General features: G+C 37.9%; 1 protein-coding gene across 2 annotated transcripts in view; it reads right to left on the reverse strand.

The window, feature by feature from the left end:
* The window catches only part of DNAAF4 (dynein axonemal assembly factor 4), a 61954-nt gene extending 38603 nt beyond the window's left edge, over positions 1-23351 (reverse strand). For both annotated transcript variants that reach the window (XM_061157208.1, XM_061157209.1), the window contains exons 1-3: positions 23151-23351; positions 22627-22774; positions 19685-19818 (exon numbers count right to left, since the gene is read on the reverse strand). In XM_061157208.1, the coding sequence (XP_061013191.1) occupies positions 19685-19818; positions 22627-22774; positions 23151-23273 (405 nt within the window). In that variant the 5' untranslated portion in view covers positions 23274-23351. The remainder of the gene's footprint in view (positions 1-19684; positions 19819-22626; positions 22775-23150) is intronic.
* Positions 23352-24293: the final 942 nt, after the last annotated feature.

Below are 24293 nucleotides of genomic sequence, written 5' to 3' on the forward strand. Positions count from 1 at the left end.
ACTAGAGGAATTTGAAGCCTCTAATACCTATACCTGTATAGCTAACACAGCTAACATTAAACATAACCCCAAATCCTGTTAAAGTAAATAAATTTACTCACTAAAGTCCTATTAATCTTAGTTTCTATTACCTGATACAATATGACTAGTGTTCAACAACAACAAAATTGTAAGGCATGCCAAAAGGTAAGTAAAGACATTGCAAAGGGACAAGCAATAATCAGAACCAGTCTCAGATACAACACAGATGTAAGAATTATTAGGCATGGAATTTAAAATAACTGCTTAATACGTCAAGGGCGCTAATGGGAAAAAAACATGCAAAAATGCCTCCTATGAATATCTTTAAGCTTTATTATCTTTGTCAACAAAGAACATCGCCTGTCATTCTGGTAATAAACAGTGTTGTCCATCATCAAGCCATCAGTCACTGGAGATGCCCCAGTGGTGCAGGATACTGGCCCTAGACAGTTAAGAAGCATTTCAAAGGAATAATTTCAATAAGCGCATTACTGAGCATCTTCCCATACACGAAAAGCACTAAAAACATTAATTTGAGATGTCTGTTTCTTGTGACAAGCAGTAATCTTTTGATGTTCAACTACAAGGTTTTTGTTTTTTTTCAGCAAAAACTCTCTATATCCCAGGTCCTTCTTCACCTCTGTGGGAAAGTTCCCCAGAGCTATCTGAGAGGCTGTTTGCAGGGCTCCAGTCCTCAGTTGGGTCCTTAGTAAAAACATAACTCTCAATTTTTAGGCTGTGTGTTATTTTTTCACCCAACATCTTTCACATGGAGCTATATATCATTCTAACAATGAGCTAAGAAAAGTGATTATTAATTCAGCCTGAAGTTTCATATAGTGTAAAATTTCTATTAATTTCTGAAATTTAATTATTTAGTTTATTTCTATGGAAAAGATAATCTGGTGTTTAGAATGATATGTGTTCAGCCAAAGCTAAAACATAATAAAATTGATTTTCATTTCAGTTCTCTTCTCCTTAAAAACTGAATCATGTTCCCCCAAATTTGTGTGTTGAAACCCTAACACTCACTCAATGAAACAATATTTGGAGATAAGGCTTACAATTACGAGGAGGAAATTAATATTAAATGAGATGATACAGGTAGAGCCTTGATTCACCAGGATTATTGTCTTCATCAGAAGTGACACTCTCTCTGTGTCTATCATGTAGGGACACAGCCAGCCACAAACCAGAAAGAGGCCTCATCAGAAAATGAATTGACCTGAAGCCAGATATTGAACTTCCCAGCTTCCAGAACTATGTAAAAATAAAGTTTTATTGCCTAAGCTGCACAGTCTGTGTTTTTGCTGTTGGCCTGTTATGGCAACCCAAGCAGACTAGGACATTTTCTTTTCCCTTTGGCAGATTTTCAGATTGGCCAAAGTTGGCCCAAAGACATCAGTGAGAGCTGTAAGAAGAACCAAAGGCTAAATAATTCACAAAGTGAAAAGTCAAACTCAGAAAAACTGAGAGGAACTTATTTAACTCACTGGCAAATTTGGACATAGGTAATCTACCTTTCAGTTTACTTAACTAAACTGAAATCTGGACTTTCATACAAAGCGTAAGAATTTGTAAGTGCCTTGGAAACTCCATGTGTAGATAAGGATGGCTTCCCAGGTGGTTCAGTGGTAAAGAATCTGCCTGCCTATGCAGAAGACACAGGAGATGCCAGTTTGATCCCTGGGTTGGGACGATCCCCTGGAGGAGGAAATGGCAATCCACTCTAGTATTCTTGCCTGGAAAATCCCATGGACAGAGAAGCCCAGTCCAGGGGGGTCACAAAGAGTCATACATAACTTAGTGACTAAGCACACAGACAAAGATAAGAGTAACTCTTACTAAAGTGTTAGCTCTATCTCTCCTTGAATAAAAGTTATTACTTGATAGAACATTCTTTGGTCTTACACTATATGACTTTTCAGTCTTATCATGATTTGCTGATATCTTTTAAAGATCCAGCTTTGGCTTACTGTCGAAGAAATCATCCTGAAGTCAGTACTCAGATTTACTACACAGAGACACAGTACTGATATATTTAATGTTATATATGCTAAAATGCTTCTATTAAACTAGCCTTCAGCTTCAAGGAGCAAAACTGACAGAATGGAGGAACAGAAGTAAAATTTAGTTTTTTAAACCAGATTTTGACTAATGGAAATTAGTTAATATCTTACTCTTGTACCCTACTCTTTACCTTATCCTTGCTGCTCAATAGTAACCTTATTCATCTCTGATAACAGACTTCTGCAAACAATTTCTTTTTGGAGGTGTCCTATTGAACTAAACTACTTCTGGTTCAAAAGAGCTTGCTGTTGAGATGATGGGAACCATCAACATCTTAAATTCTTTCAACTTCTCTCTGAAACAAAAGTATTTCTTCTCCCACACTCTGTTCTTTTCAAAGCTAACAAACACCCTAATCAGTATTATGAATGCATGACCCTACACCAACCATCTCTTTTCCATAATACATATACTAGCCACTAACAACTCAACTGGCATTCAAGCTTAACTCCATAAAGTATGGGCAACTGACTCCATACACAGAGCATTAAAAAAATTACTGTCCTAAAATTATCTACTTACAAACCTTCAATAACTTCCCAAAAAGCTCACTCAGGTCTAGATTCAGGGACCTGGGGAAAGGAGAGCAAGAAGACTGACTGTCCTGCACCCAAGTTGTAACAACTCTGAAAAACAGACCACAGACATCCCCTAAGCTCATGAGGCAACAGGACAAATGAAATTAAAAAAAAAAAAAAAAGATTTTAACCACACCTCTGGAAAAGATGAAAAAGCCTGCAGTAAACAAAAAAGTGGACATATATATAATTGCTGAAATTTTATTTCTGCACAGACTCTGTGAATTTGAGATATGCTTACACAAAAAGGAAGTAGACTTGACAAAGTGTAAATATAAGAAACACAGTGTCAAAGACACTGCTTTTTCTCATGATATCATGCTAATGGCTACAGTTAATTTTTCATATGTTTGGAAATTTGGTAGATGTACATAAGAGTTTTAGTAAATTCCTGTTAGAACAAAAAGAAATTAAAAGTCTAAAAATAATCATAGGAAGCTAAGCACTGTTCTGTTTTCAAAAATAAATGTTTTCTTATTAGAAAAAATAAATGTTTATTATTAGAAAAACATAAAAAATACAAAAAACAAGAGAAAATTACAAGAGATCTTACTCCCCATTCATTTTCTATACTTTTTAAACATATATATATATATATATGAAATCTTATAAAAATAAGATTTCATGTAAAGGGCTTTTCAAATTGTCAGAAAACACATAGATATGGTATAATATTAACTGAAATAGAAAAGTCTTTCTTCAGATTCAAATGTAGTAACTACAAGGGACCCAGAATAACCAAAATACTCTTTAAAAATACAAAGCTGGAAGGCTCATATTTCTTAATTTCAAAATATATTATTTACAAAGCTCCAGTAATGAAGAAAATGTGGTATTGGGCTTACCTGGTGGTCCATTGGTTAAGAATCTGCCTTGCAATGCAGGGGACTCAGGTTTAATCCCTGGTCAGGGAACTAAGATCCCACACGCCATGGAGAAACTAAACCAATGCAACGCAGCTACTGACGCCGCGTGCCACAACCTGAGAGTCTGTGCACTGCAACAAAAGATCCTGCATGCCACAACTAAGACCCGACACAGTCAAATAAATTAAATAAAAACACAATTAACTAATTAAAAAAATCAAGTGTGGTACTGACATAAGGACAGACACACAGACCAACGGAATAAAATTGAGAGTCCAGAAATAAATCAACACATCTATGCACTGACAGATTTTTGATAAGGTTACCAAAACCTTTCAAAGAGAGCAAGAATAGGCTTTTTAACAAATGGTGCTAGAACAACTGAATATCCACCAGCCAAAGAATGAGACAGGACCCATACGGCACACCATATACAAAAATTAGCTAAAAATGGAACAACCACCTAAATGTAAGGAGTAAAAACATAAAATTCTTAGAACACATAGGGTAAATGTTCATGACTTTGGATTTGGCAACAGATTTTTAGATATGACTGACACCAGAAGAATGAGCAACAAAAGAAAAAAAATAAACATATTGGACTTTAAATTTAAACCTTTCATGAGGCTTCCCTGGTGACTCAATGGTAAAGAATCTCCCTGACAATGCAGGAGACAACGTTCAACCCCTGGTCTGGGACTATCCCAACATGCTACAGAGCAACTAAGCCTATGTGCCCCAACTATTAAGCCTGTGCTCTAGAGCCCAGGAACCACAACTACTGAGCCTGCGTGGCAACTACTGAAGCCCGTGCCCCCTAGAGCCTGTGCTCCACAATGAGAAGCCACCACAGTGAAGCTCACACACTGCAACTAGAGTGAAGCCCCTGCTCGCCGCAACTAGAGAAAAGCCCAGTCAGCAGCAAAGACCCAGCACAGCCAAAAATAAAAACGTATTTTTAAAACAGACACTTCTGTGTACCACAGGATACTACCAAAGAAGGATACTATCAAAGTGAAAAAACAATCTACAAAATAGAAGAAAGTATCTGAAAGTCATTAAAAAAGGCCTAGTATCTGGAATATGCATAGAACTCTTACAACTCAACAACAAAAACACAGAGAGAACAAGATGGAGGAGGAGTAGGTGGACATGCAGTACATCTCTCTCCACAGATACATCAGGGATACACCTTCGAACACAGAAGTGCACGTAGAACACCAGCTGGGAGCAGACAGGAGTACCTGACCAGCGGAAAAGAATATATAGAACCATGCAAAACTTGGCAGGAGGAAGGAACCAGGGGGAAAAACAGGAGTGTTAGTAGGACTGGACCTGCCCTCAGCAGGTGGGGGAACTGAAGCAGGGGTCCGAGCCCCACACCGGGGCAACTGTCTGAGTCAGAGGAGAGACATTTAAGGCTGAGAGGGAAACAGCTGATCTGTGGCAGCCTGAATGGAATGAGAATCAGGCAGTCCTTGCCGCAGACAGGGACACAGCTCCCCTGGAAGGCGCAGCTGGCATTTAGGGATTGTGGCATAAACCCAGGTGGAGGGCTGCTGTTGACTGCGGAGATGGATAGAGAGGATGTGAGGGAGGAGATTGTGGTGGGAAATGCCTGTGGGGGAAAACCGGGCAGCCATGGAAGCAAAGCAGTACTGCTGAGTCATGCCTAGGGGTGGAGCCATCACAATAGCCTCTCTCTCCCCACACGCCAGCGTCGACAGCGGAACAAAAGAGAGGCTGGCCGGTCAAACACTAGACGCACTGAGCTACAGAGTAGGACCCCATCCAGGGTGCCCTTTTATGTGCCTGATGCGCCGATTTACAGAGTAGGACCCCAGCCAGGGGGGCCCCTCTATGTGCCTGATGTGCCAAACAACAGAGAAGGATGCAAGGCAAGGGAGCCCTCTAAGTGTCTGAACGGCGGAGCTACGGAGATAGACTGGCCAAAGAGGCCTTCTGATCGCCAGCTACAAGAGGCTCGAAAAAAGACACTGATAGGGCCATACCTCCTGTGGCGAAGGTAGTCCATGTCCCAGCACACTTGGCACCACCAGGGTCTCTGAAGCCAAGCAGCTGTCCACCTTCACACTCAACTCTCACTGGGAAGAGCTGCCACAGGCAAAAAAAGTCTTGCATCTATGCACGCAGGATTGCTTTGGTCGCGTCCAGCTCTTTGTGACCCTGTAGACTGTGGCCTGACAGGTTTCTCTGTCAGGGACAGTGGAACTACGGAAGAAGACCCAAAACCTTCCCACCAGCTGTACAAGCTGCAGATTAAATCCACATGATCAATTAGGCAGACTCTGTCTACGGAATATATAAAAGGACGTTGAGAGCCGCCACAAAAAAAAGAAAAAAAAAAAAAAACACTAGTTCTAATAGCTGTGGACATTGGAGGCAAGAACACACAGGAGGAGGACCAGAACAGCCCAATTAGAAGCACTGAAATTGAAGCTGTGATCAAAAATCTCCCAAAAAACAAAAGCCCAGGATCAGATGGCTTCACAGGAGAATTCTATCAAACATTTAGAGAAGAGCTAATGCCTATCCTTCTATAACTCTTTCAAAAAATTGCAGAGGAAGGAACACTTCCAAACTCATTCTACAAGGCCACCATTACCCTGATACCAAAACCAGACAAAGACAACACAAAAAAGAAAACTATAAGGCCAATATCACTGATGAACATAGATGCAAAAATCCTCAACAAAATTTTAGCAAACAGAATTCAGCAACACATCAAAAAGCTCATACACCATGATCAAGTTGCATTTATTCCAGGGATGCAAGGATTCTTCAATATACACAAATCAACCTATGTGATACACCATATTAACAAATTGAAACATAAACACCATATGATAACCTCAACAGATACAGAAAAAGCCTTTGACAAAATTCAGCACCTATTTATGATTAAAACTCTTCAAAAAATGGGCACAGAAAGAACCTACCTCAACATAGTAAAGGCCATATATGATAAGCCTACAGCAAACATTATTCTCAATGGTGAAAAACTGAAAGCATTCCCTCCAAGATCAGGAACAAGACAAGGGTGTCCACTTTCACCACTATTATTCAACATAGTTCTAGAAGTCCTAGCTACAGCAATCAAAGAATAAAAAGAAATAAAAGGAATAAAGATCAGAAAAAAAGAAGTAAAGCTCTCACTGTCTGCAGATGACATGATACTGTACATAGAAAGATATGTATCAGAAAATCACTACAGCTGATCAGTGAACTTAGCAAAGTTGCAGGATACAAAATCAATACACAGAAATCACTTGCATTTCTATACAATAACAATGAAAAATCAGAAAGAGAAATTAAGGAATCAATTCCATTCACCATTGCAACAAAAAGAATTAAATATCTAGGAATAAACTTACATAAGGAGACAAAAAAACTGTACACAGAAAATTTTAAGACACTGATGAAAGAAATCAAAGGTGACATAAACAGATGGAGATATATTCCATGTTCCTGGGTAGGAAGAATTGATATCATGAAAATGACTATACTACCAAACGCAGTCTACAGGTTCAATGCAATCCCTATAAATTACCAATGGCATTTTTCACAGAACTGGAACAAAAAATTTCACAATTCATATGGAAACACAAAAGACCCTGAGTAGCCAAAGCAGTCTTCAGAAAGAAGAATGGAGCTGGAGGAATCAACCTTCCTGACTTCAGATTATACTATAAAGCTACAGTCATCAAGACTGTATGGTACTGGCACAAAAACAGAAATATAGAACAAAGGAACAAGATAGAAAGCCCAGAAATAAACCCATGCATATATGGGTACTTTATTTTTGACAAAGGAAGCAAGAATATACAATGGGGCAAAGACAGTTTCTTTAATAAATCATGCTGGGAAAACGGGACAGCTACATGTAAAAGAATGAAATTAAAACACTTCCTAACACCATACACAAAGATAAACTCAAAATGGATTAACCTAAATGTAAGACCAGAAACTATAAAACTCTTAGAGGAAAACAGAGGCAGAACACTCTATGACATAAATCAAAGCAAGATGCTCTATGACCCACCTTAGAGTAATGGAAATAAAAACAAAAGTAAACAAGTGGGACCTGATTAAACTTAAAAGCTTTTGCACAGCAAAGGAAACTATAGGCAAGGTGAAAAGACAACCCTCAGATGGGAGAAAATAATAGCAAATGAAATAGCTGACAAAGGATTAATTTCCAAAATATACCAGCAGCTCATACAACTCAATGCCAGAAAAACAAATAACCCAATCAAAAAGTGGGGTAAAGATCTAAACAGACATTTTCCAAAGAAGACATACAGATGGCTAACAAACACAGGAAAAGATATTCAACATCGCTCATTATTCAGTTCAGTTCAGTTCAGTCGCTCAGTCGTGTCCTACTCTGTGACTCCATGAATCACAGCACGCCAGGCCTCCATGTACACAAACTCCTGGAGTTTACTCAAACTCATGCCCATCAAGTTGGTGATACCATCCAGCCATCTCATCCTCTGTCATCCCCTTCTCCTCCTGCCCCAAATCCCTCCCAGCAAAAGGGTCTTTTCCAACGAGCCAACTCTTTGCATGAGGTGGCCAAAGTACTGGAGTTTCAGCTTCAGCATCAGTCCTTCCAATGAACACCCAGGACCTATCTCCTTCAGGATAGACTAGTGAAATGCAAATCAAAACTACAAAGAGATATCACCGCACACTGGTCAGAATGACCATCATCAAAAAGTCTACAAACAATAAATGCTGGAGAGGATGTGGAGAAAAGGGAACGCACTTGCACTGTTGGTGGGGTAAATTGATACAACCACTGTGGAGGACGGTATGGAGATTCCTTAAAAAACTAGGAATAAAACAACAAAAAGACAAATATTCCAATTATAAAATGGGCAAACTGACTTAAATAGACATTTTGGCAAATAAGATATACAAATGGCCAAGAAACACATGAAAAGATGCTCAAAATCACTGTCAGAGAAATGCAAATCATAACCACACTGAGATACCAATTCACATCTGATAGGATGGCTATAATTTAAAAAAAAGGAAAATAACAAGTGTTAACAAGGATGGAAGAAACTGGAATCATCATATACTGCTGGAAAGAATGTAAAATTGTACAATTATGAGAAATTATTTGGTGATTCCTCAAAAAATTAAATATACAATTACAAATGACCCAGCAATTCTATTCCTAGGTTTATACACAAATCAGTTGAAAACATTTATGCAAACAAATACTTATAAGTGAATGTTAACAGTAGCACTATTTACAAAAGCCAAAAGATGAAAAGAAACCAAATTTCCACCAACTGATGAATGGATAAACAAACTGTGGTATACTCATGCAATGGAATATTGTTCAGCCATAAAAAGAATAAAGGTCTCAGACATGTTACAACATAGATAAATTCTAAAAACATTATATTAAGTGAAAGACTGAAGACACCAAAGGCCATATATGGTATATGAAAGGTTCAGAATAGGCAAATTCACAGAGACAAAAAGGAGACTAGGGATTTTTAGGGGAGGGAAGAGTGAGGAGTGACTACTAATGGGCATGGGGTACCTTTCAGAGGTGATAAAAATATTCCAAAATTAGATAGTAATGATGGTTGTATAACCTGTGAATAAACAAAGCCAAAGAATTGTACACTTTTTTTTTTCTATATATATATGTATATATATGGACCTCCATGGTGGCTCAGTGGCAAAGAATCCGCCTACCACTGCGAGGAGACACAGGTTCGATCATTAGGTTGGGAAGATCCCCTAGAGAAAGAAATAGCAATGATACTCTAGTATTCCTGACTAGGAAATCTCATGGACAGAGAAGCCTGGCAGGTTACAGTCCATGGGGTCACAGAAGAGTCAGACACGACTTAGTGACTAAACAACAACAAATATATATGTACACATATACACACAAAACAGAGTATTATTCAACCTTAAAAAAAGAGGGAAATCTTGCCATGTGCAACAACACGGAAGAACCTGGAAGGCAGTACACTGAGCAAAATAAGCCACACAAAAATAAATACTGTATGGTATCAGGTGCTGAGCTTAGTCGCTCAGTCATATCTGACTCTGCAACCCCACGGACTGGAGCCCACCAGATTCCTCTGTCCATGATGATTCTCCAGGCAAGAATACTGGAGTCGGTTGCAATGCCCTCCTCCAGGGGATCTTCCCAACCCAGATATCAAACCCAGGTCTCCTGCAATGCAGGTAGATTCTTTACCATCTGAGGCACCAGGGAAGCCCATACATGGAATCTTAAAAAAAAAAAATCAGAATCACAGAAAGTTGAGTCGTGATGCCAGGGGCTGGAGGGGAGGTGAGGAAATGGGAGCACATTGGTGAAAGGGCGCAAACTTTCAGCTGTAAGATGAGTAACTGCTGAGGATCTAATGTATACAACATATTGATTACAGTGATAAACTGTATTACATAATTGAAAGTTGTTAAGAGAGTAGATCTGAAGGATTCACCTCAAAAAACAAAGATGAAAAAAAGGTAGCTATGTGAAGTGACAGATATATTAGTGAACTTGAAAATGTGATTCCTTCCACTATATAAACATGGATCAAAAAAAAAAAAAAAACATGGATCAAATCTTCACATTGTATGGTTTAAATATACTACAATTTTATTTGTCAATTTTCCTGCAGTAACTGGAAAAAAACAGCTTAAAATTTTTAAAAGTCACCATGGCGGCAGCAGGAAGAAGGAAAACAAACAAAAAGCCAGAGTGCATTTGGTCTGTAAAACTTGTTATTAGAAATATCAGAGATGAGAAAGATAAAAAAATAAAATGTAAAAGCAATAGTGATAGGGGAGTAACCAACACAGCTGAGTAGCAAAATTTCACACACTCAAAGACCCAGAATGAAGGCAATAAGGTGAAAGGAGCTTAGGTCAAAGCCACTGGCTGATACTGGAAAACTTCCCAAAGAGCCAGGAAGTGACCTGGATTCCTCCCAAGGACACTGGCAGCAGGCACTCTGTGGAGCTTGTTCCACCATGAGAACACTGGTGCTAGGAACATTCTGGAGTTCTCCCTCTAGCAGGAAGCTTACTTGCCCACCAGCCTATCAGCACCAGTACCAGGACACTACGGTCAAGCTACAAGCTTCACAGGAGACCTAGCTTTCCTCACCAATGGGCAAGCACCAGCCTTGGCTACACAGTCTTTCAGCCAGGGCCAGATCCCAGACTTTAGAATCTGGCCCTGCCCACCGGTGGGCTGACACAAGACACAGGATCCCCCAGGATCCATCCCCACCTTCTAGCAGGTAACACAAATCCTGAGATCCCCCAGGCCCTGCAGCCAGATGCTCCAGGGTCCCCTGCCCAAAGATAGACTTAGTGGGACCTGGCCCCACTCACCATCAGACTAGCATCAACTCTGGGACAGCCCAAGCCATGCAGCCAAACATACCAAGACCCAGCTCTGTCCACTGTCAGCTGACTTCTTCCTTATCAGAAGGGCCTCACATAAAACAGGGATAAGCGTGAGCCTTGTCTACCCATGCCCATGCCCACAGCAGCTGGCCCTGACACAGGAGAAGGCCCCACTTAGCTGCATAGGAGTTAGCCCTAAATCATATAACTCTGGTGACCCAAGGAGAGTATGTTTTTGGGTCCCATAGGGTTGTCTTTTACATAAGGTCAATTCTCCATGATCAGGAAATATAAATAATCTACTTAATACCTACAAATAAACACAAAGAATTAGGCAAAATGAGGTAACAAAAGACTATGTCCAAACAAAGGAACAAGACAAAACTCCAGAAATAGAACTACACAAAGTGAAGACAATCTAACCAATAAAGGATTTAAGAATAAATAAACACAGTGTGAAACTTAACAAACAGCTAGAAAATATAAAGAACCAAACAGAGCTGATGCATATAATAAGTGAAATAAAAAACAATAGAAGGAATCACAGTAGGTTATATGATACAGAGGAACAGATCATTGAACTGGAAGACAAAGTAGTGGAAATTACCAAAGCTGACAGGAAAAAAAGAAAGCATTTCTAAAAAATGAGGACAGTCTTAAAGACCTCTAGAACAACGTCAAGCAAACAAATAATCACAATATATGGGTCCCAGATGGAGAAGAGAGAGAGAAGGGGGCAGAGAACTTATTAGAAGTGATAATAGCTGAAAATTTCCCATTCTAGGAAAGGAAACAGGTCCAGGGAACACAGAGTCCCATATAACATCAATCCAAAGGGGTCCACATCAAGACACACTATAAATTAAATGGCAAAAATTAAAGATAAAGAGAGAATCTTAAAAGCATCAAGGGAAAAGCAACTAGTTACATACAAGGGAGTGCGCATAAAACTGGTAGATAACTTTTCAGTAGAAACTTTGCAGGCCAGAAGGGAGTGGCATTATATATTTAAAGTGATGAAAGGGAAAAATCTACAACCAAGAATACATGGCAAAGCTATTTTGGATTTGAAAGAGATAATCTGACACACAAGCAAAAGCAAAGAATTGAGCACCACTAATCTGGCTTTACAAAGAATTAAAGGGTCTTCTCTAAGCAAAACAGAAAAGACCAGAACTAGACATATAAAAGTTATAAAAGAATACAATCTCATTGTATATACTCAATTTGTATATACTCAAATTGTATATACTCAATTGTATATACTCAAATATACAATGAGTATATACTCAAATATATATATATATATATACTCAAATATATATATATATATATACATTGAGTATATACTCAAATATACATAAATATACTCAAATATATATATACTCAAATATATATAGAGAGAGTATATACTCAAATATACAATGAGTATATACAATGAGTATATACTCATTGTATATACTCAAATATACAGTAAAGGTAGTAGATCAACCACTTATAAAGTTGGTAGGAAGGGTAAAAAAACAAAGTAGTAAAATCATCTATATCCATGATAGGCAGTTACAGGATATACAAAACAAAAAGATGTAAAAAATAATGTCAAAAGCATTAAATGTTGGGGGAGGGAGAGTAAAAACAAACACTCACATACATATATAGGTTACTATATACAACTTCATGGTAACCACAAACCAAAAATGTATAACAGAAACACAAAAAAGAAATGAATCCAAACATAATACTAAAGAAAGGAATCAAATCATAAGGGAAGACAGCAAGAGAAGAAAGGAATAAAAAGAACTACAAAAACAACCCCAAAACTTAACAAAATGGCAGTAAGTACATACCTATCAATAATTACTTTAGATGTAAAAGAACTAAAAGGATCAATTAAAGGACAAAGAGTGGCTGAATATATACAAAAACAAGACCCATCTGTATGCTGCCAACAAGAGACTCATTTCATATCTAAAGACACACAGATTGAAAGTAAGAGGAGGGAAAAAGGTATTTCATGCAAATGAAAATGGAAAAAGCTGGAGTACCAATATTTACTACCAGACAAAATAGACTTTAAAACAAAGATTGTAACAAGAGATGAAAAAGGACATTACATAATAATAAAGGAATCAATCCAACAAGATATTACAAGATATAATCATTGTAAATATATGCTCACTTAACATAGGAACACCTAAATACATAAATATGAACAAACATAAAGGCAAAAATTGACATTAACAAGTAAAAGTAGTGAACTTCAACACCCCATTTAAATCAATAGATGATTCAGACAAAAAAATCAATATGGAAACACTGGCCTTAAGTAACACATTAGATCAGATGGCCTTATATATATGTGTGTGTGTGTGTATATATATATATATATATATATATATATAACATTTTATTCAAAAATAGCAGAATAAGTATTTCAAGTGCACATGGAACATTCTCCAGGACAGATCACATTCTAGGCTACAAAATATGCCTGAACAGATTTAAGAAAACTGAAATCATATCAAGCATTTTTTCTGACCACACGCTATAAGCTTAGAAAGAAAGTGCAAGAAACACAAACATGTGGAGGCTAAACTAAATGCTACTGAGCAAGAAACAGGTCACTGAAGAAATCAAAGGGGAAATCAAAAAATACCTGGAGACAAATGAAAATGGAAACAATGACTGAAATTTATGCCGCGGAGCGAGAGCAGTTCAAGGAGGCAAGTTTACAGCAATACGAGCTTACATGAAACAGGAAAAATCTCAAGTAAACAACCTAATAATAATCTGAAGAACTAGAAAAAGAACAAATAAAATCCAAAGTAGAAGGAAAGAAATACAAAGATCAGAGAAGAAATAAATAAAATAGAGGCTAAAAAACAATTTTAAGAAACCACTGAAACTAAAAGCTGAATCTGTCAAAAAATAAAATTGATAAACTATTACTTAGACAGATAAATTTAAAAAAACAGCAGGCCCAAATAAAATCAGAAATGAAAAACATCAGTTATAATTAACATCACAGAAATACAAAGGATCATAAGAAATTACTCAGACAATTTATACATCAATAAAATGGACAACCTAAAGGAAATGGATAAATTCTTAGAGACGTAAAATCTCCCAAGATTGAATCAAGAAAAAATATACAATATGAACAGACCAATTACCAGTACTGAAATTGATTACTGCCTTTAAAAACTCCCAATGAACAAAAGTACAGGAAAGACAGTTTCACAGGTGAACTGTACCAAATATTTAAAGAAAAGTTAACATCTATCCTTCTAAAACTACGCCATAAAACTGAAGAGGAAGGAATGCTTCAGAAGTCATTATACCAGGCCAGCATTACCCTGATACCAAAACCAGACAAAGACACCACCAAAAAAAAAGAAAAGAAAATTACAGGCCAATATCACTGACGAACACAGATGTGAATATCTTCAACAAAATACTAAGTAACTGAATCCAAAAGTACATGAAAGGGATTAAACACCATGATCAAGTGAGATTTATCCCAGGAATGCAGGGATATCCACAAATCAATCAATGTGATACACCACAGTAACAAACTGAAGAATAAAAATCTTAAGATCATCTAAACAGATGCACAGACAGCTTTCAACAAAATTCAACATCCATCTATGATAAAAACTGTCCACAAAGTGGATACAAGAGGGAATATACCTGAACATATTAAAGGCCATATATGACAAACCTAGAGCCAAATCACATTCAATGGTAAGAAGCTGAAGCATTTCCTCTAAGATCAGGACAAGACAAGGAGTCCCACTCTTGCCTCTTTAATTCAACATAGTATGGAAAGTCCTAGCCATAAAAACCAGACGATAAAAGAAAATGAACCCAAATTGGAAAGGAAGAAGTAAAACTATTTCTGTTTACAGATGGCATGATACTATATAAAGAAAATCCTAAAGATGCCACCAAAAAACTATTAGAATTAACACATGAATTCAGTAAAGTTGAAGGATATAAAGTTAACCTATAGCAATTTGTTGCATTTATATACACTAACAACAAACTACCAAAAAGAGAAATTTAAAAGTCATATTTACAGGAGTTCCCTACTGGCCTAGTGGTTAGGATTCCAGGCTTTCACTGCCATGACTCAGGTTCAATTCCTGGTCAGGGAACTGGAATCCCATAAGCTGCAAGATTAAATACATAAATAAAACAATCACCTTTACAAATGCATAGAACAAAAAAATGAGAAAGCAGTTACTTGTAGCTTTTCTATATGTTAGTTATACATGCGTCCAATAAACAGGGCATGTGGCTTCACCAATAAGGACTTTTTAAAGACCCTATAGTATAATCTAGACAACTCCAGAAAGCAACTCACATATAATCAGGCGAAGTTACCGTTCCACGCTTCTGAGTTTCAACTTTAAGAAAATAGCAGAAGAAAGCACTTCAAATTTGACCTATTTAGGTTAAAAATTAGTGGGAAAACAAGTTCCTTAAAAGAGAAAATAAAATAGAACCAAAAATTTCAAAATAGAAGATAACCTACAAAACAAAGAGTGAAAAAAACAGGAAAAGTAGGCAACAGTAATCCAAAGTAAAGAGGGGAAAAAGCATGTTTCAGATTAGTCTGGCATCAATATTCCAAGCTTCTATTAAGTCACCCCTACTCCATCTCAATTCTTCATGCTCTGGGTAGATGAACTTTCTACCTTCACCATGAAAACAAAGGATTACTTTAAATATCTGTGTCATGAAAAATTTTCCAAACCCCTGGTTATTCTTTATTCCTGCCCTTTAGTCAAAAGATAAAATATCCCCTATTGCATAGGACTTAATTTTTTCACCTGTTCCAACCTTCATCCCACCACAAAAAAACTGCTTCATCATCAATCCTCTCTCCTGGTTATATTATCAATCTCTCCCTCTTTACTGGCTTCTTTCTTCAACACAAAAATATGTTCAAAATCCTTTCATCCTAAGAATACAAAAGTTCTGCCTCCTCCTTGCAACCTCTTCAAACTCATTAGCCAGAATGAGCTTTCTAAAACACAAAACCAATTATTTTGGTATTCTTGCTGAAAATTCCTAGAGTTCCCTCAAGAGATTTTTCTAAATATCAAAATTTTATTTCTCATCACAACTGTTCCATATTCTGTCGAGCACTTATACAAAACTGACTATAATGTCATTTTCCCATTCATCCCTAGATAACTGTAGCTCATTCTCCAGTATTCAGCACAAACTACACTGCCTCCTATTTCCTGACCATCCTTACAGACTGAGATACCAATCTGTAGGCAGTGTTTTCTCTTTATCTGCCCATGACTTCTTATGCACACCAGGCTGTAATCTTTGCTTTTTATTGTCTGTCACCCTCTCTATACTATGAGTAAACTGAAATCGAAGACTGACTTGTCAGCTCTGCCTCAATATCTTTTAAAAGTATTCAATAAATGTCTGCTAAATGAATGACAGATCAGTAGCAAAGATAAGGAGACATGGATGCAGTAAACCAAGGTTGAAGCGATAAGACTTGAAGTAAAGGTATATTTGCACATATGTAAAACTGACTGCCATTTGAAATATCATTCTATTGTATATAAAGCAATCATTTTATGGGGCTTGAAAGGGAACCAACAGAATAGACAGACTGTCTCCTGCTGGTTCCTGCTTATGTGCAGATGCGGATCATCTTCCTTTCAGCCTAAGAATAAAGCAGTTACAAAGAAAAGGCAGTGCTAAGGATGTTGTAGAGAGATAAGTCAGGGCTTAGATTCACTACTCTGTCTCTGAATTTCTCCTGCTAGATGAAATCAAATTATCTTTATTGTTTAAACTCCAATCTTTTCAATTCAAACTAAGTTATAAAATGGCCAAAATTTTCTTCCTTAGTTATAAGCACGTCCCTTTGCAATGTGACTTCATCTTTCTTCCCCAGAAAAGGTGCAGTCTATTTCTCTAACCCTAATTTGGGCTTGATTCTATGCAATATTAGGTAAATGGAACATTAGAAAATGTGACACAGAAGTGTGTTTAAAGGGGCTTGTACATTAGGGCTTTCCCATTCCTGATCCCGGAAACACTAATTATGAAGTAAAGAAATCTGTGCTAAAAAAAAAAAAAGAAAGAAATCTGTGCTAACCTGGAGAATGAAATACCACATGGAGAGGAGCTTTGGCTTTCCAAGGCAAAGCTCTAGACATATGAGTGAGGTCATCCTAGAACATCCAGCCACAACCAAGGCAAACTCAGACCATAAGAACTGCCTGACCAACATGCAGAATCATGAGAAATAATGTGTTAAGCCAGAGGTCCTCAATCTCTGGGCCACAGATCAGTAACTCCTCAGATCAGCGGCAGTTATTAGATTAGAAATAAAGCACACAATAAATGCAATGTGCTTGAATCATCCTGAAACCGTCACCTCCCACTCCCGGTTCACAGCAAAATCCACGGAACTGGTCCCTGGCGCCAAAAAAGCTGGGAATTGCTGTTTAAGCCACTAAATTTTGGATAGTTTTTACAGTGTTATTGACTAGATAGTTGGTTTGGTGGTTTAGTCACTAAGTCGTAACTGACTCTAGCCTGCCAGGCTTCTCTGTTCATGGGATTTCCCAGGCAAGAATACTGGAGTGGATTGCCATTTTCTTCTCCAGAGGATCCTCCCAACCCAGGGACTGAACCTGGGTATATTGCATTGCAGGCAGTCTCCTGAATTGCAGTCTAGATGTTTGAGTCCCCTCAAATGTGTTAAAGCTCTAACTCCCGTTTACATGGATTTCTGAGGAAGTAATTAAGGATAAATGAGGTCATAAGGGTGGGGCCCTGATACAACAGGATATGCCCTACTAAGAAGATACACCAGAGATTTTTTTCTCTCTCTTTTAGTTATCTGCAAGCCAATAATAGAGCTATTACCCACTATACCTTGATCTGAGACTTCTAGGCCCTAGACGGGCAAGAAGACAAATGTGTGTTGGTTTAAGTCATCCACTCTGTGCTGTTCTGTTAGGGAAGCCTGAGCAGTTTACCACCATACAGCATAGCAAACTGAAACAGTGAGTCTTAACACTAGCCCTGCTCAGTTTTTAAAAGATTACTACAAAAAAAGAAAAAAAAAAAAACCTGGTTTTGGTATATGTAAATCAAGTTTTAAGCTAATTTATGGTTTAACCTAATAATGAGCTGCCTTTTGTCATCATATTGCTTCATTTACTCTTAATGGACCATCAAAGTTCTTTTCTAAATGGTGTCTAATATTGTACAGAGTAAAATTCGCTACATTTATCCACCAGAATAGAATTTTACTATGATTACAGAGTACTCAAACAATGTAGTCACATTAATTTATTCAAATATTTGAGCACCTACTATTTACTTGGCAATGGTTATGATAAGGATGAAAGAAAATATAGTCTCAACTCTCAACAATACTCAGGGGAAGAGACAGACAGAATAAATAGTTTGTAGTATAGGGTACAGACGTTCACAGGTTCTATCACTTCAATGTAAACTACAGCTTCATTCTTTATACATTAATGCCCCTAGACTACCTTTGCAAATACCAAAGTCAGGCTTTCATATGTCAGGAGATATTTATCAACTTCAAGGTAGAGCACTGTGGTACTGCCTGGCAATCAATTGCTCAGCTTTGTTATATTTACCAATGCAGCAGTATGCGGGCTATTAATTTATCAGTTCAATAAATACTTATTTGCTGCCACAAATTTTATACTATTTTGCTTGTATTTTTTTAAAATTCAGGAAAAGTTTGATCGTAGTCATAATATGATCAAGAAAAGGTGGAACTCATCAAGTATACTAAAAGCAGAAATCTTTGGATGGCTGACCACATGTTCAATTATTAAGTAAAACACGAAGTATATTAACCATTGGCAATATTTAAAAGTCAAGTACAAGTGATAAGCAGAGAAGTCTTTGGAATTATGGACTGGAATTATGAACTGTTGATTATAAAAACAACACTAGTGATCCAAATGCAAAAGAACAATCATGAGTCCACAGAGCTCTTGATGAGATAATGCTTGTTATAGATTTCTTAGTCATTTCAAAATGAGAATTTAAGATGGGAAATTATTTGTAAAAATTAGTCAGAATAGGTAAACCTATAGAGACAGAAGGTAGATTAGTGGTTGTCTAGGGTTAGAGGTTTGGATGAATAGGGAGGGGACTGCTCATGGTGCAGGGTTTCTTTTTGGGGTGATGAACATGTTCTAAAATTGACTGTGGTGATGGTTTTATGAATCTAAATATACTAAAGAACCACTGAATTGTAAGCTTTTAATAGGCAAACTGTATGGTATGTGAATTATATCTCAAAAAATATATTACTGATTAAAGCTTTAACTTGAAAGCCTCAACAATTAAAAGATATTATTCGTCAATATTCAGTGTTGAATCTATGTTTTTCTTGTTTTAAATAATAATGTACATCAATATCAATATAAAAAAAGAAGTAAAACACTTCCACCATAAAACCTTATAACTTTTGTTCCCCTGGAAATAGAACATTCTCCCTAAAACAGGTAAATCCACTGTTCAACCTTCATGCTTTCATACAGCTTTTCAGAAGTAGCAGACAACCTATGTAACACAGCAAGTCCTGTAACCAAAGTATAAACAAAAAGGTGGAAAGTACAGTAGATGGAACAAATTATCACTGCATAGTTTACTACTATATCTTTAATTAAAGGACCTTCCTATCAATCTGCAACTTACCTTCATCATGACACCTAGTGTATATTTTTGATCTTCCCTCCTTGCCACAGCTTTTGCTTCCGTAGCTTCTTTTGCTCTTTCCTGTGCTTGTAGGATAGATTTCTCCCTTATTCTTTGCATCATCTCTTTGTCAACTAAAACATAAAGAATATCACTAAATTAGAATCATGATGAATTTGTTTTACTTAGGAGAATCTGTTTTTCCTACATATTGATCTGGATTAAGATGGTTTTGGACCCAACTTCACATGCAGAAGTAAGAACATTTCTCAGTATTAAACTAGTCAAGAAGCTAATAAGAGTGACTGTAACAGTAATGAATTAGCAAAGAATGGATGCTTTTGTGCACTGAGAAAGACAGACAGACACAGAGAGACAGAGAGGAAAGATACGAATGACTTTCAAAAAAAAAAAAAAGAAAGATACGAATGAGAGAGAAGAGGAGCAATGCAGAGAGGAAATAAGAGAGGGAATGAGGATGCAGAGAGGGGAGGGAGAGAAGGAGGAGAGGGTCACAAGAGGGAGAGAAAGGGTGTGCAATGAGGGGGATGGGGAGAGGCAAAGGGGGCCGGAGGGGAGGAAAGAGGACACACTGATACTCCTCTCTCTCCTATTAGCTTATAAACCTGATCACAATCAAGCATCACTATGAGGTCTCTTAGAAGAGTACATGGGTTGAGATCATCTGACATGATCAATCACCTTCAAAAATATAAATGGTGAGCTTTATGTATGAAGAGTACAGGGCAAGCTTTAGGAAAAATTATAAAGTCACATGACATGTTACATACAGAACTTTACCATTCAGTTATTTTTTATTCAGTGATTCAGTATTTTAGAAACTGCAGGCTGTGATCCATTATGGGGTAAATTATCTTAAGAGAATAAGGATTAAGGAAGGGATCTAGACTTTGAAGGAAAAAAACAGTAGGAGAGAGGAAACTTGGGAGAGAGTGAAGTAAGAAGTGACAAGGAGGGCAGGAGTGGAGGGATGACTAGTAAACCCTTATACTAACCCTTCATATTATTTTAAAATATGTGAAAATAACACATAAAGAAAACGAGTTACAAAGTGTTATATTAAAATACTTGCAAAATATTAAGTCTTATATTAAAACACAAAACATTAAATTTGTGATATACAAATATCTGCTTCTTTATTTATGCATTATATAATATATAGCAAAATGTCTAATATATAATTTCAAAGTAATGCATCTAAAAGGCAAAGGTACCTGATATGAACATGTTGTGATTTTTATTGATACTCCTTTTGATTGTTGTCTACATTCATAATTGAAGGGAATACTAAATTTCAGTTAAAAATGAGTAAAGAGTATGGAATTTTTACCCATCCAAGATCCTGGCTGGAAATCAGGACTGCAATGAGGTCTGAAGCCTCTTCCCAACCATCCACCTGTTTTAGCAACAGGGTGGTAGAGAGCTGGACCAGGGGCAGAAATAATTTTTAAAAAATCGTTTCCAAATTAAATGCTCCACATCTAAAAGAAATGAAAAATGGATCAAGAAGGAACTTCAGAAAAAACTGGAGCAGTATTTTGTGAATAATGAGGGAGGCAGGCTTGGAGTAGATATTGGAGTTTCATAACACTATATGTGGAAAAAAAGATTATTAAAACAAGTCCACTGAATTGCATGTAAAAATGAGTTTGAAAAAAATAAAAATCAAGGTTAACAAATTTAAAAAAAACTGAGTTTGACTTCTAAAAGAATCTCAAACTTGGTTTCTGAAGTAAAATTAATGTTCATTACTTGTTATATAAGTTAGTTTTAAGACTGTTTTGATTCGTCTAATTGGCAATTACAGTCAAACCCAATCTGCTGCCTGACTGCTCACAGCACATAGGCTAAGAATAATTTTTAAAGTTTTAAGTAGTTGAAAAAATCAAAATAATAGTAATGTTTAATGACATAAGTGGCTCAAACTGTAAAGAGTTTGCCTGTGATGCAGAAGATCTGGGCCGGGAAGATCCCATGGAGAAGGAAATGGCAACCCACTCCAATATTCTTGCCTGGAAAACCCCATGGACAGAGCAGCCAGACAGGCTACAGCCCATGGGATAGCATAGAGCTGGACAAGACTGAGTGACTAACACTTTCACTTTTTCACTTTTAAAAACTAGAATAAATTGAAATTTCAGTGTCAATAAATATATATTGTCTATGGCTGCTTTTGCACGACAATGACATAGCTGAGTAACTGTAACACAGACCACATAGCCCACAAAATCCAAAATATCATTTGGTCCTTTACAGAAAAAGTTTGCCAACACTTGGCTCAAATGGTCAAAATTTGGAATAGCTGACCATGTAACTATGAAAGAGAAGAATCAAGCAGCTGTGCAACGAAAGTAGATATGTAAATCAGAGAGGACTGTTATGATTAGAAAACAAAATTCCCTTCCCATTCCTGCATAAGGAGCCAACCAGGCTTCCCTGTCTTTCATTATCTTCTGTAGAATATATCTTCAAATATGTAGCCACTGTTGAGTGTGACCTTCGGCAATTACTCAACCTTTCTGCACCTCAGTAGCCTCACCTCAATAGGAAAAAAAAAAAAAATGGTGGGGCTGGTGAGTACCTAAGTGATAGACTATTACAAGGATTAATAGATGAACTAATGCCTAATACGAAATGAGTGCTCGTAAAGGCCACACCTGCAGGCCTTATCCTCTGAAGACAGAAGCTCACATCGTTAAAGAGCTATTATTAACAGACTCTAATTTTTTAGAAATTCGATACTCAATGATTAGGTTATTAGGTTATTTAAGAGGAAGCTGAAGCACTACCTCATTTAAATCACACTCGTGCCTATTTTGTTTTCCTAGAAGAGCAACATAATTATTTCAAAACATAAATTTTTGAATAGTATAAAGTTTAAAAAGCACAACCGGCTTAACATCTTTTAGTAAAGAACTTACCACCTGACAGAGAAAGGGTCTCCCACATGGCTGCTTCTTTTTTGTGCAGGGTGAAAACAATAATGTTATTCCCAATCTTGGCTTTGCTGCTCTCATCGTCTATGGGAGCATAGAGAAACACCTCGAATAAAAATGGAGGGCTGTTCACCTATTCAGAGGGGGGAAACGGAAGTTAATCTGGCTACACAAAATGAAAGGCACACCCCTTAAGAAATAAGTGATGGAGGCCAAAATCATTTTCTTAAATTCCTGCTATAAATTTATTCCCAGGTCCCGATAAAAGTAGCAAGGCATATGGAAGCCATGGATAAAATCATCCCTGACCCGATGACATCTATCTACAGACGAGGTGTCACCTGTATGAGATTCGTAACTTATTTTGTTTGTTTTGCTTTATTTTTAATAGGACTAATATTCTAGGATGCTCATCTGCAAGGACGCGCCTTTTGCGCGTCCACAGCCATGCCGTAGCAGACGCCTCAGACCACACCCCTGGGGCCGGCCGGCACGACTTGCGCTCCTACCTTCAGATAATTTTCGGTGCAGAACACGTCCGCGTCTCGGACGCTGACGCCTCGGAGGGGCACAGAGATGAAGACCGCAGTGCTCGTCTGCCGCCAGCTGTAATTGCTAAGCTGCAGCGGCATCCTGGGAGGCAGCCGGCGAGAGCGAGGAGGACTCCCGCCCGCTCGGTTGCTAGGGAAGCCGGGGTTACCACACGCCAGCCCTTCCGGGTCAGAAGGGCCGGGGCACCCAGCGTTCCCAGCGTGCCCCGGGCGCGTCCCTGCGGCCTCCCTGCGGCCTCCCCTCGCGACTGCCTGGGTCGGCTTGTGGGGGCGTTCCCGCTGTTTGGGGTCTTATCCCTTCGGGAATCTGTGAAGTAGCAGGCCCACTTCCGCTTAAGCAAGAAATAAGCTTCACGCCTGAAAATGCAAAAAAGGGACGTAGGAAAGCGTCACCCGTGAGAAGCCGGTGCGACGCCCACGCGCCGTGGCAGCCTGGCCTTTTGTTTGCTCTGACGGAAGCTGTAGAAGTTAGCACCCTTTGGTGTTCTTGTTCGGGGAATTTCCTGCTCATATAGACGTTCTCGCCTAGAAGCTTGCCTGTCCTGTTACAGTCGTTCAAATCCTGTCGGTAGGAAGCCACTCACAAGCGTGTAGATGGGGTTCGCTCCTCGGTTTGAGAACTTTTGACCGTATGACTCACCTGAAGAATGCTTGGTAGTAACTCAACTGTAGGATAAGTTAAATTGACACGGATATGTTTTATAGTGGCTTAGGGAGACTTGTAACTTTCATGCTGAAGACCATGTTAGTCTTCCCACACGCCGTATTTAAGGAATCTGAGATCCATATACCCAACCCTGTTGTCACTTGGATTAGTGTGGCTTCACTGTGATTAAGATCCTGATGCCTTACCTCCCAATGTTCGTTCCCTGGGATGCTTTTTGGAGACACCGGAATTTGATTTTTTTTTATTTTAGTAACATGAAAGCTAAGCACGTACAAACTATTTGCCACTTAAGGATAGGGATTTTTAACATTTTATTTTGGAAATTATTAATACAAATTTGAAAGCTACTGAAAAAAAAATCCTTGAGGAAAGCTAAGGAACAGACTTGGGAGGGAAAAATATCATCTTTCACCCTCTAAACAGGCCACCCCTCA

The sequence above is a fragment of the Dama dama genome, chromosome 12, assembly GCF_033118175.1.
Source record: "Dama dama isolate Ldn47 chromosome 12, ASM3311817v1, whole genome shotgun sequence".
Taxonomy (NCBI): Eukaryota; Metazoa; Chordata; class Mammalia; order Artiodactyla; family Cervidae; genus Dama; species Dama dama.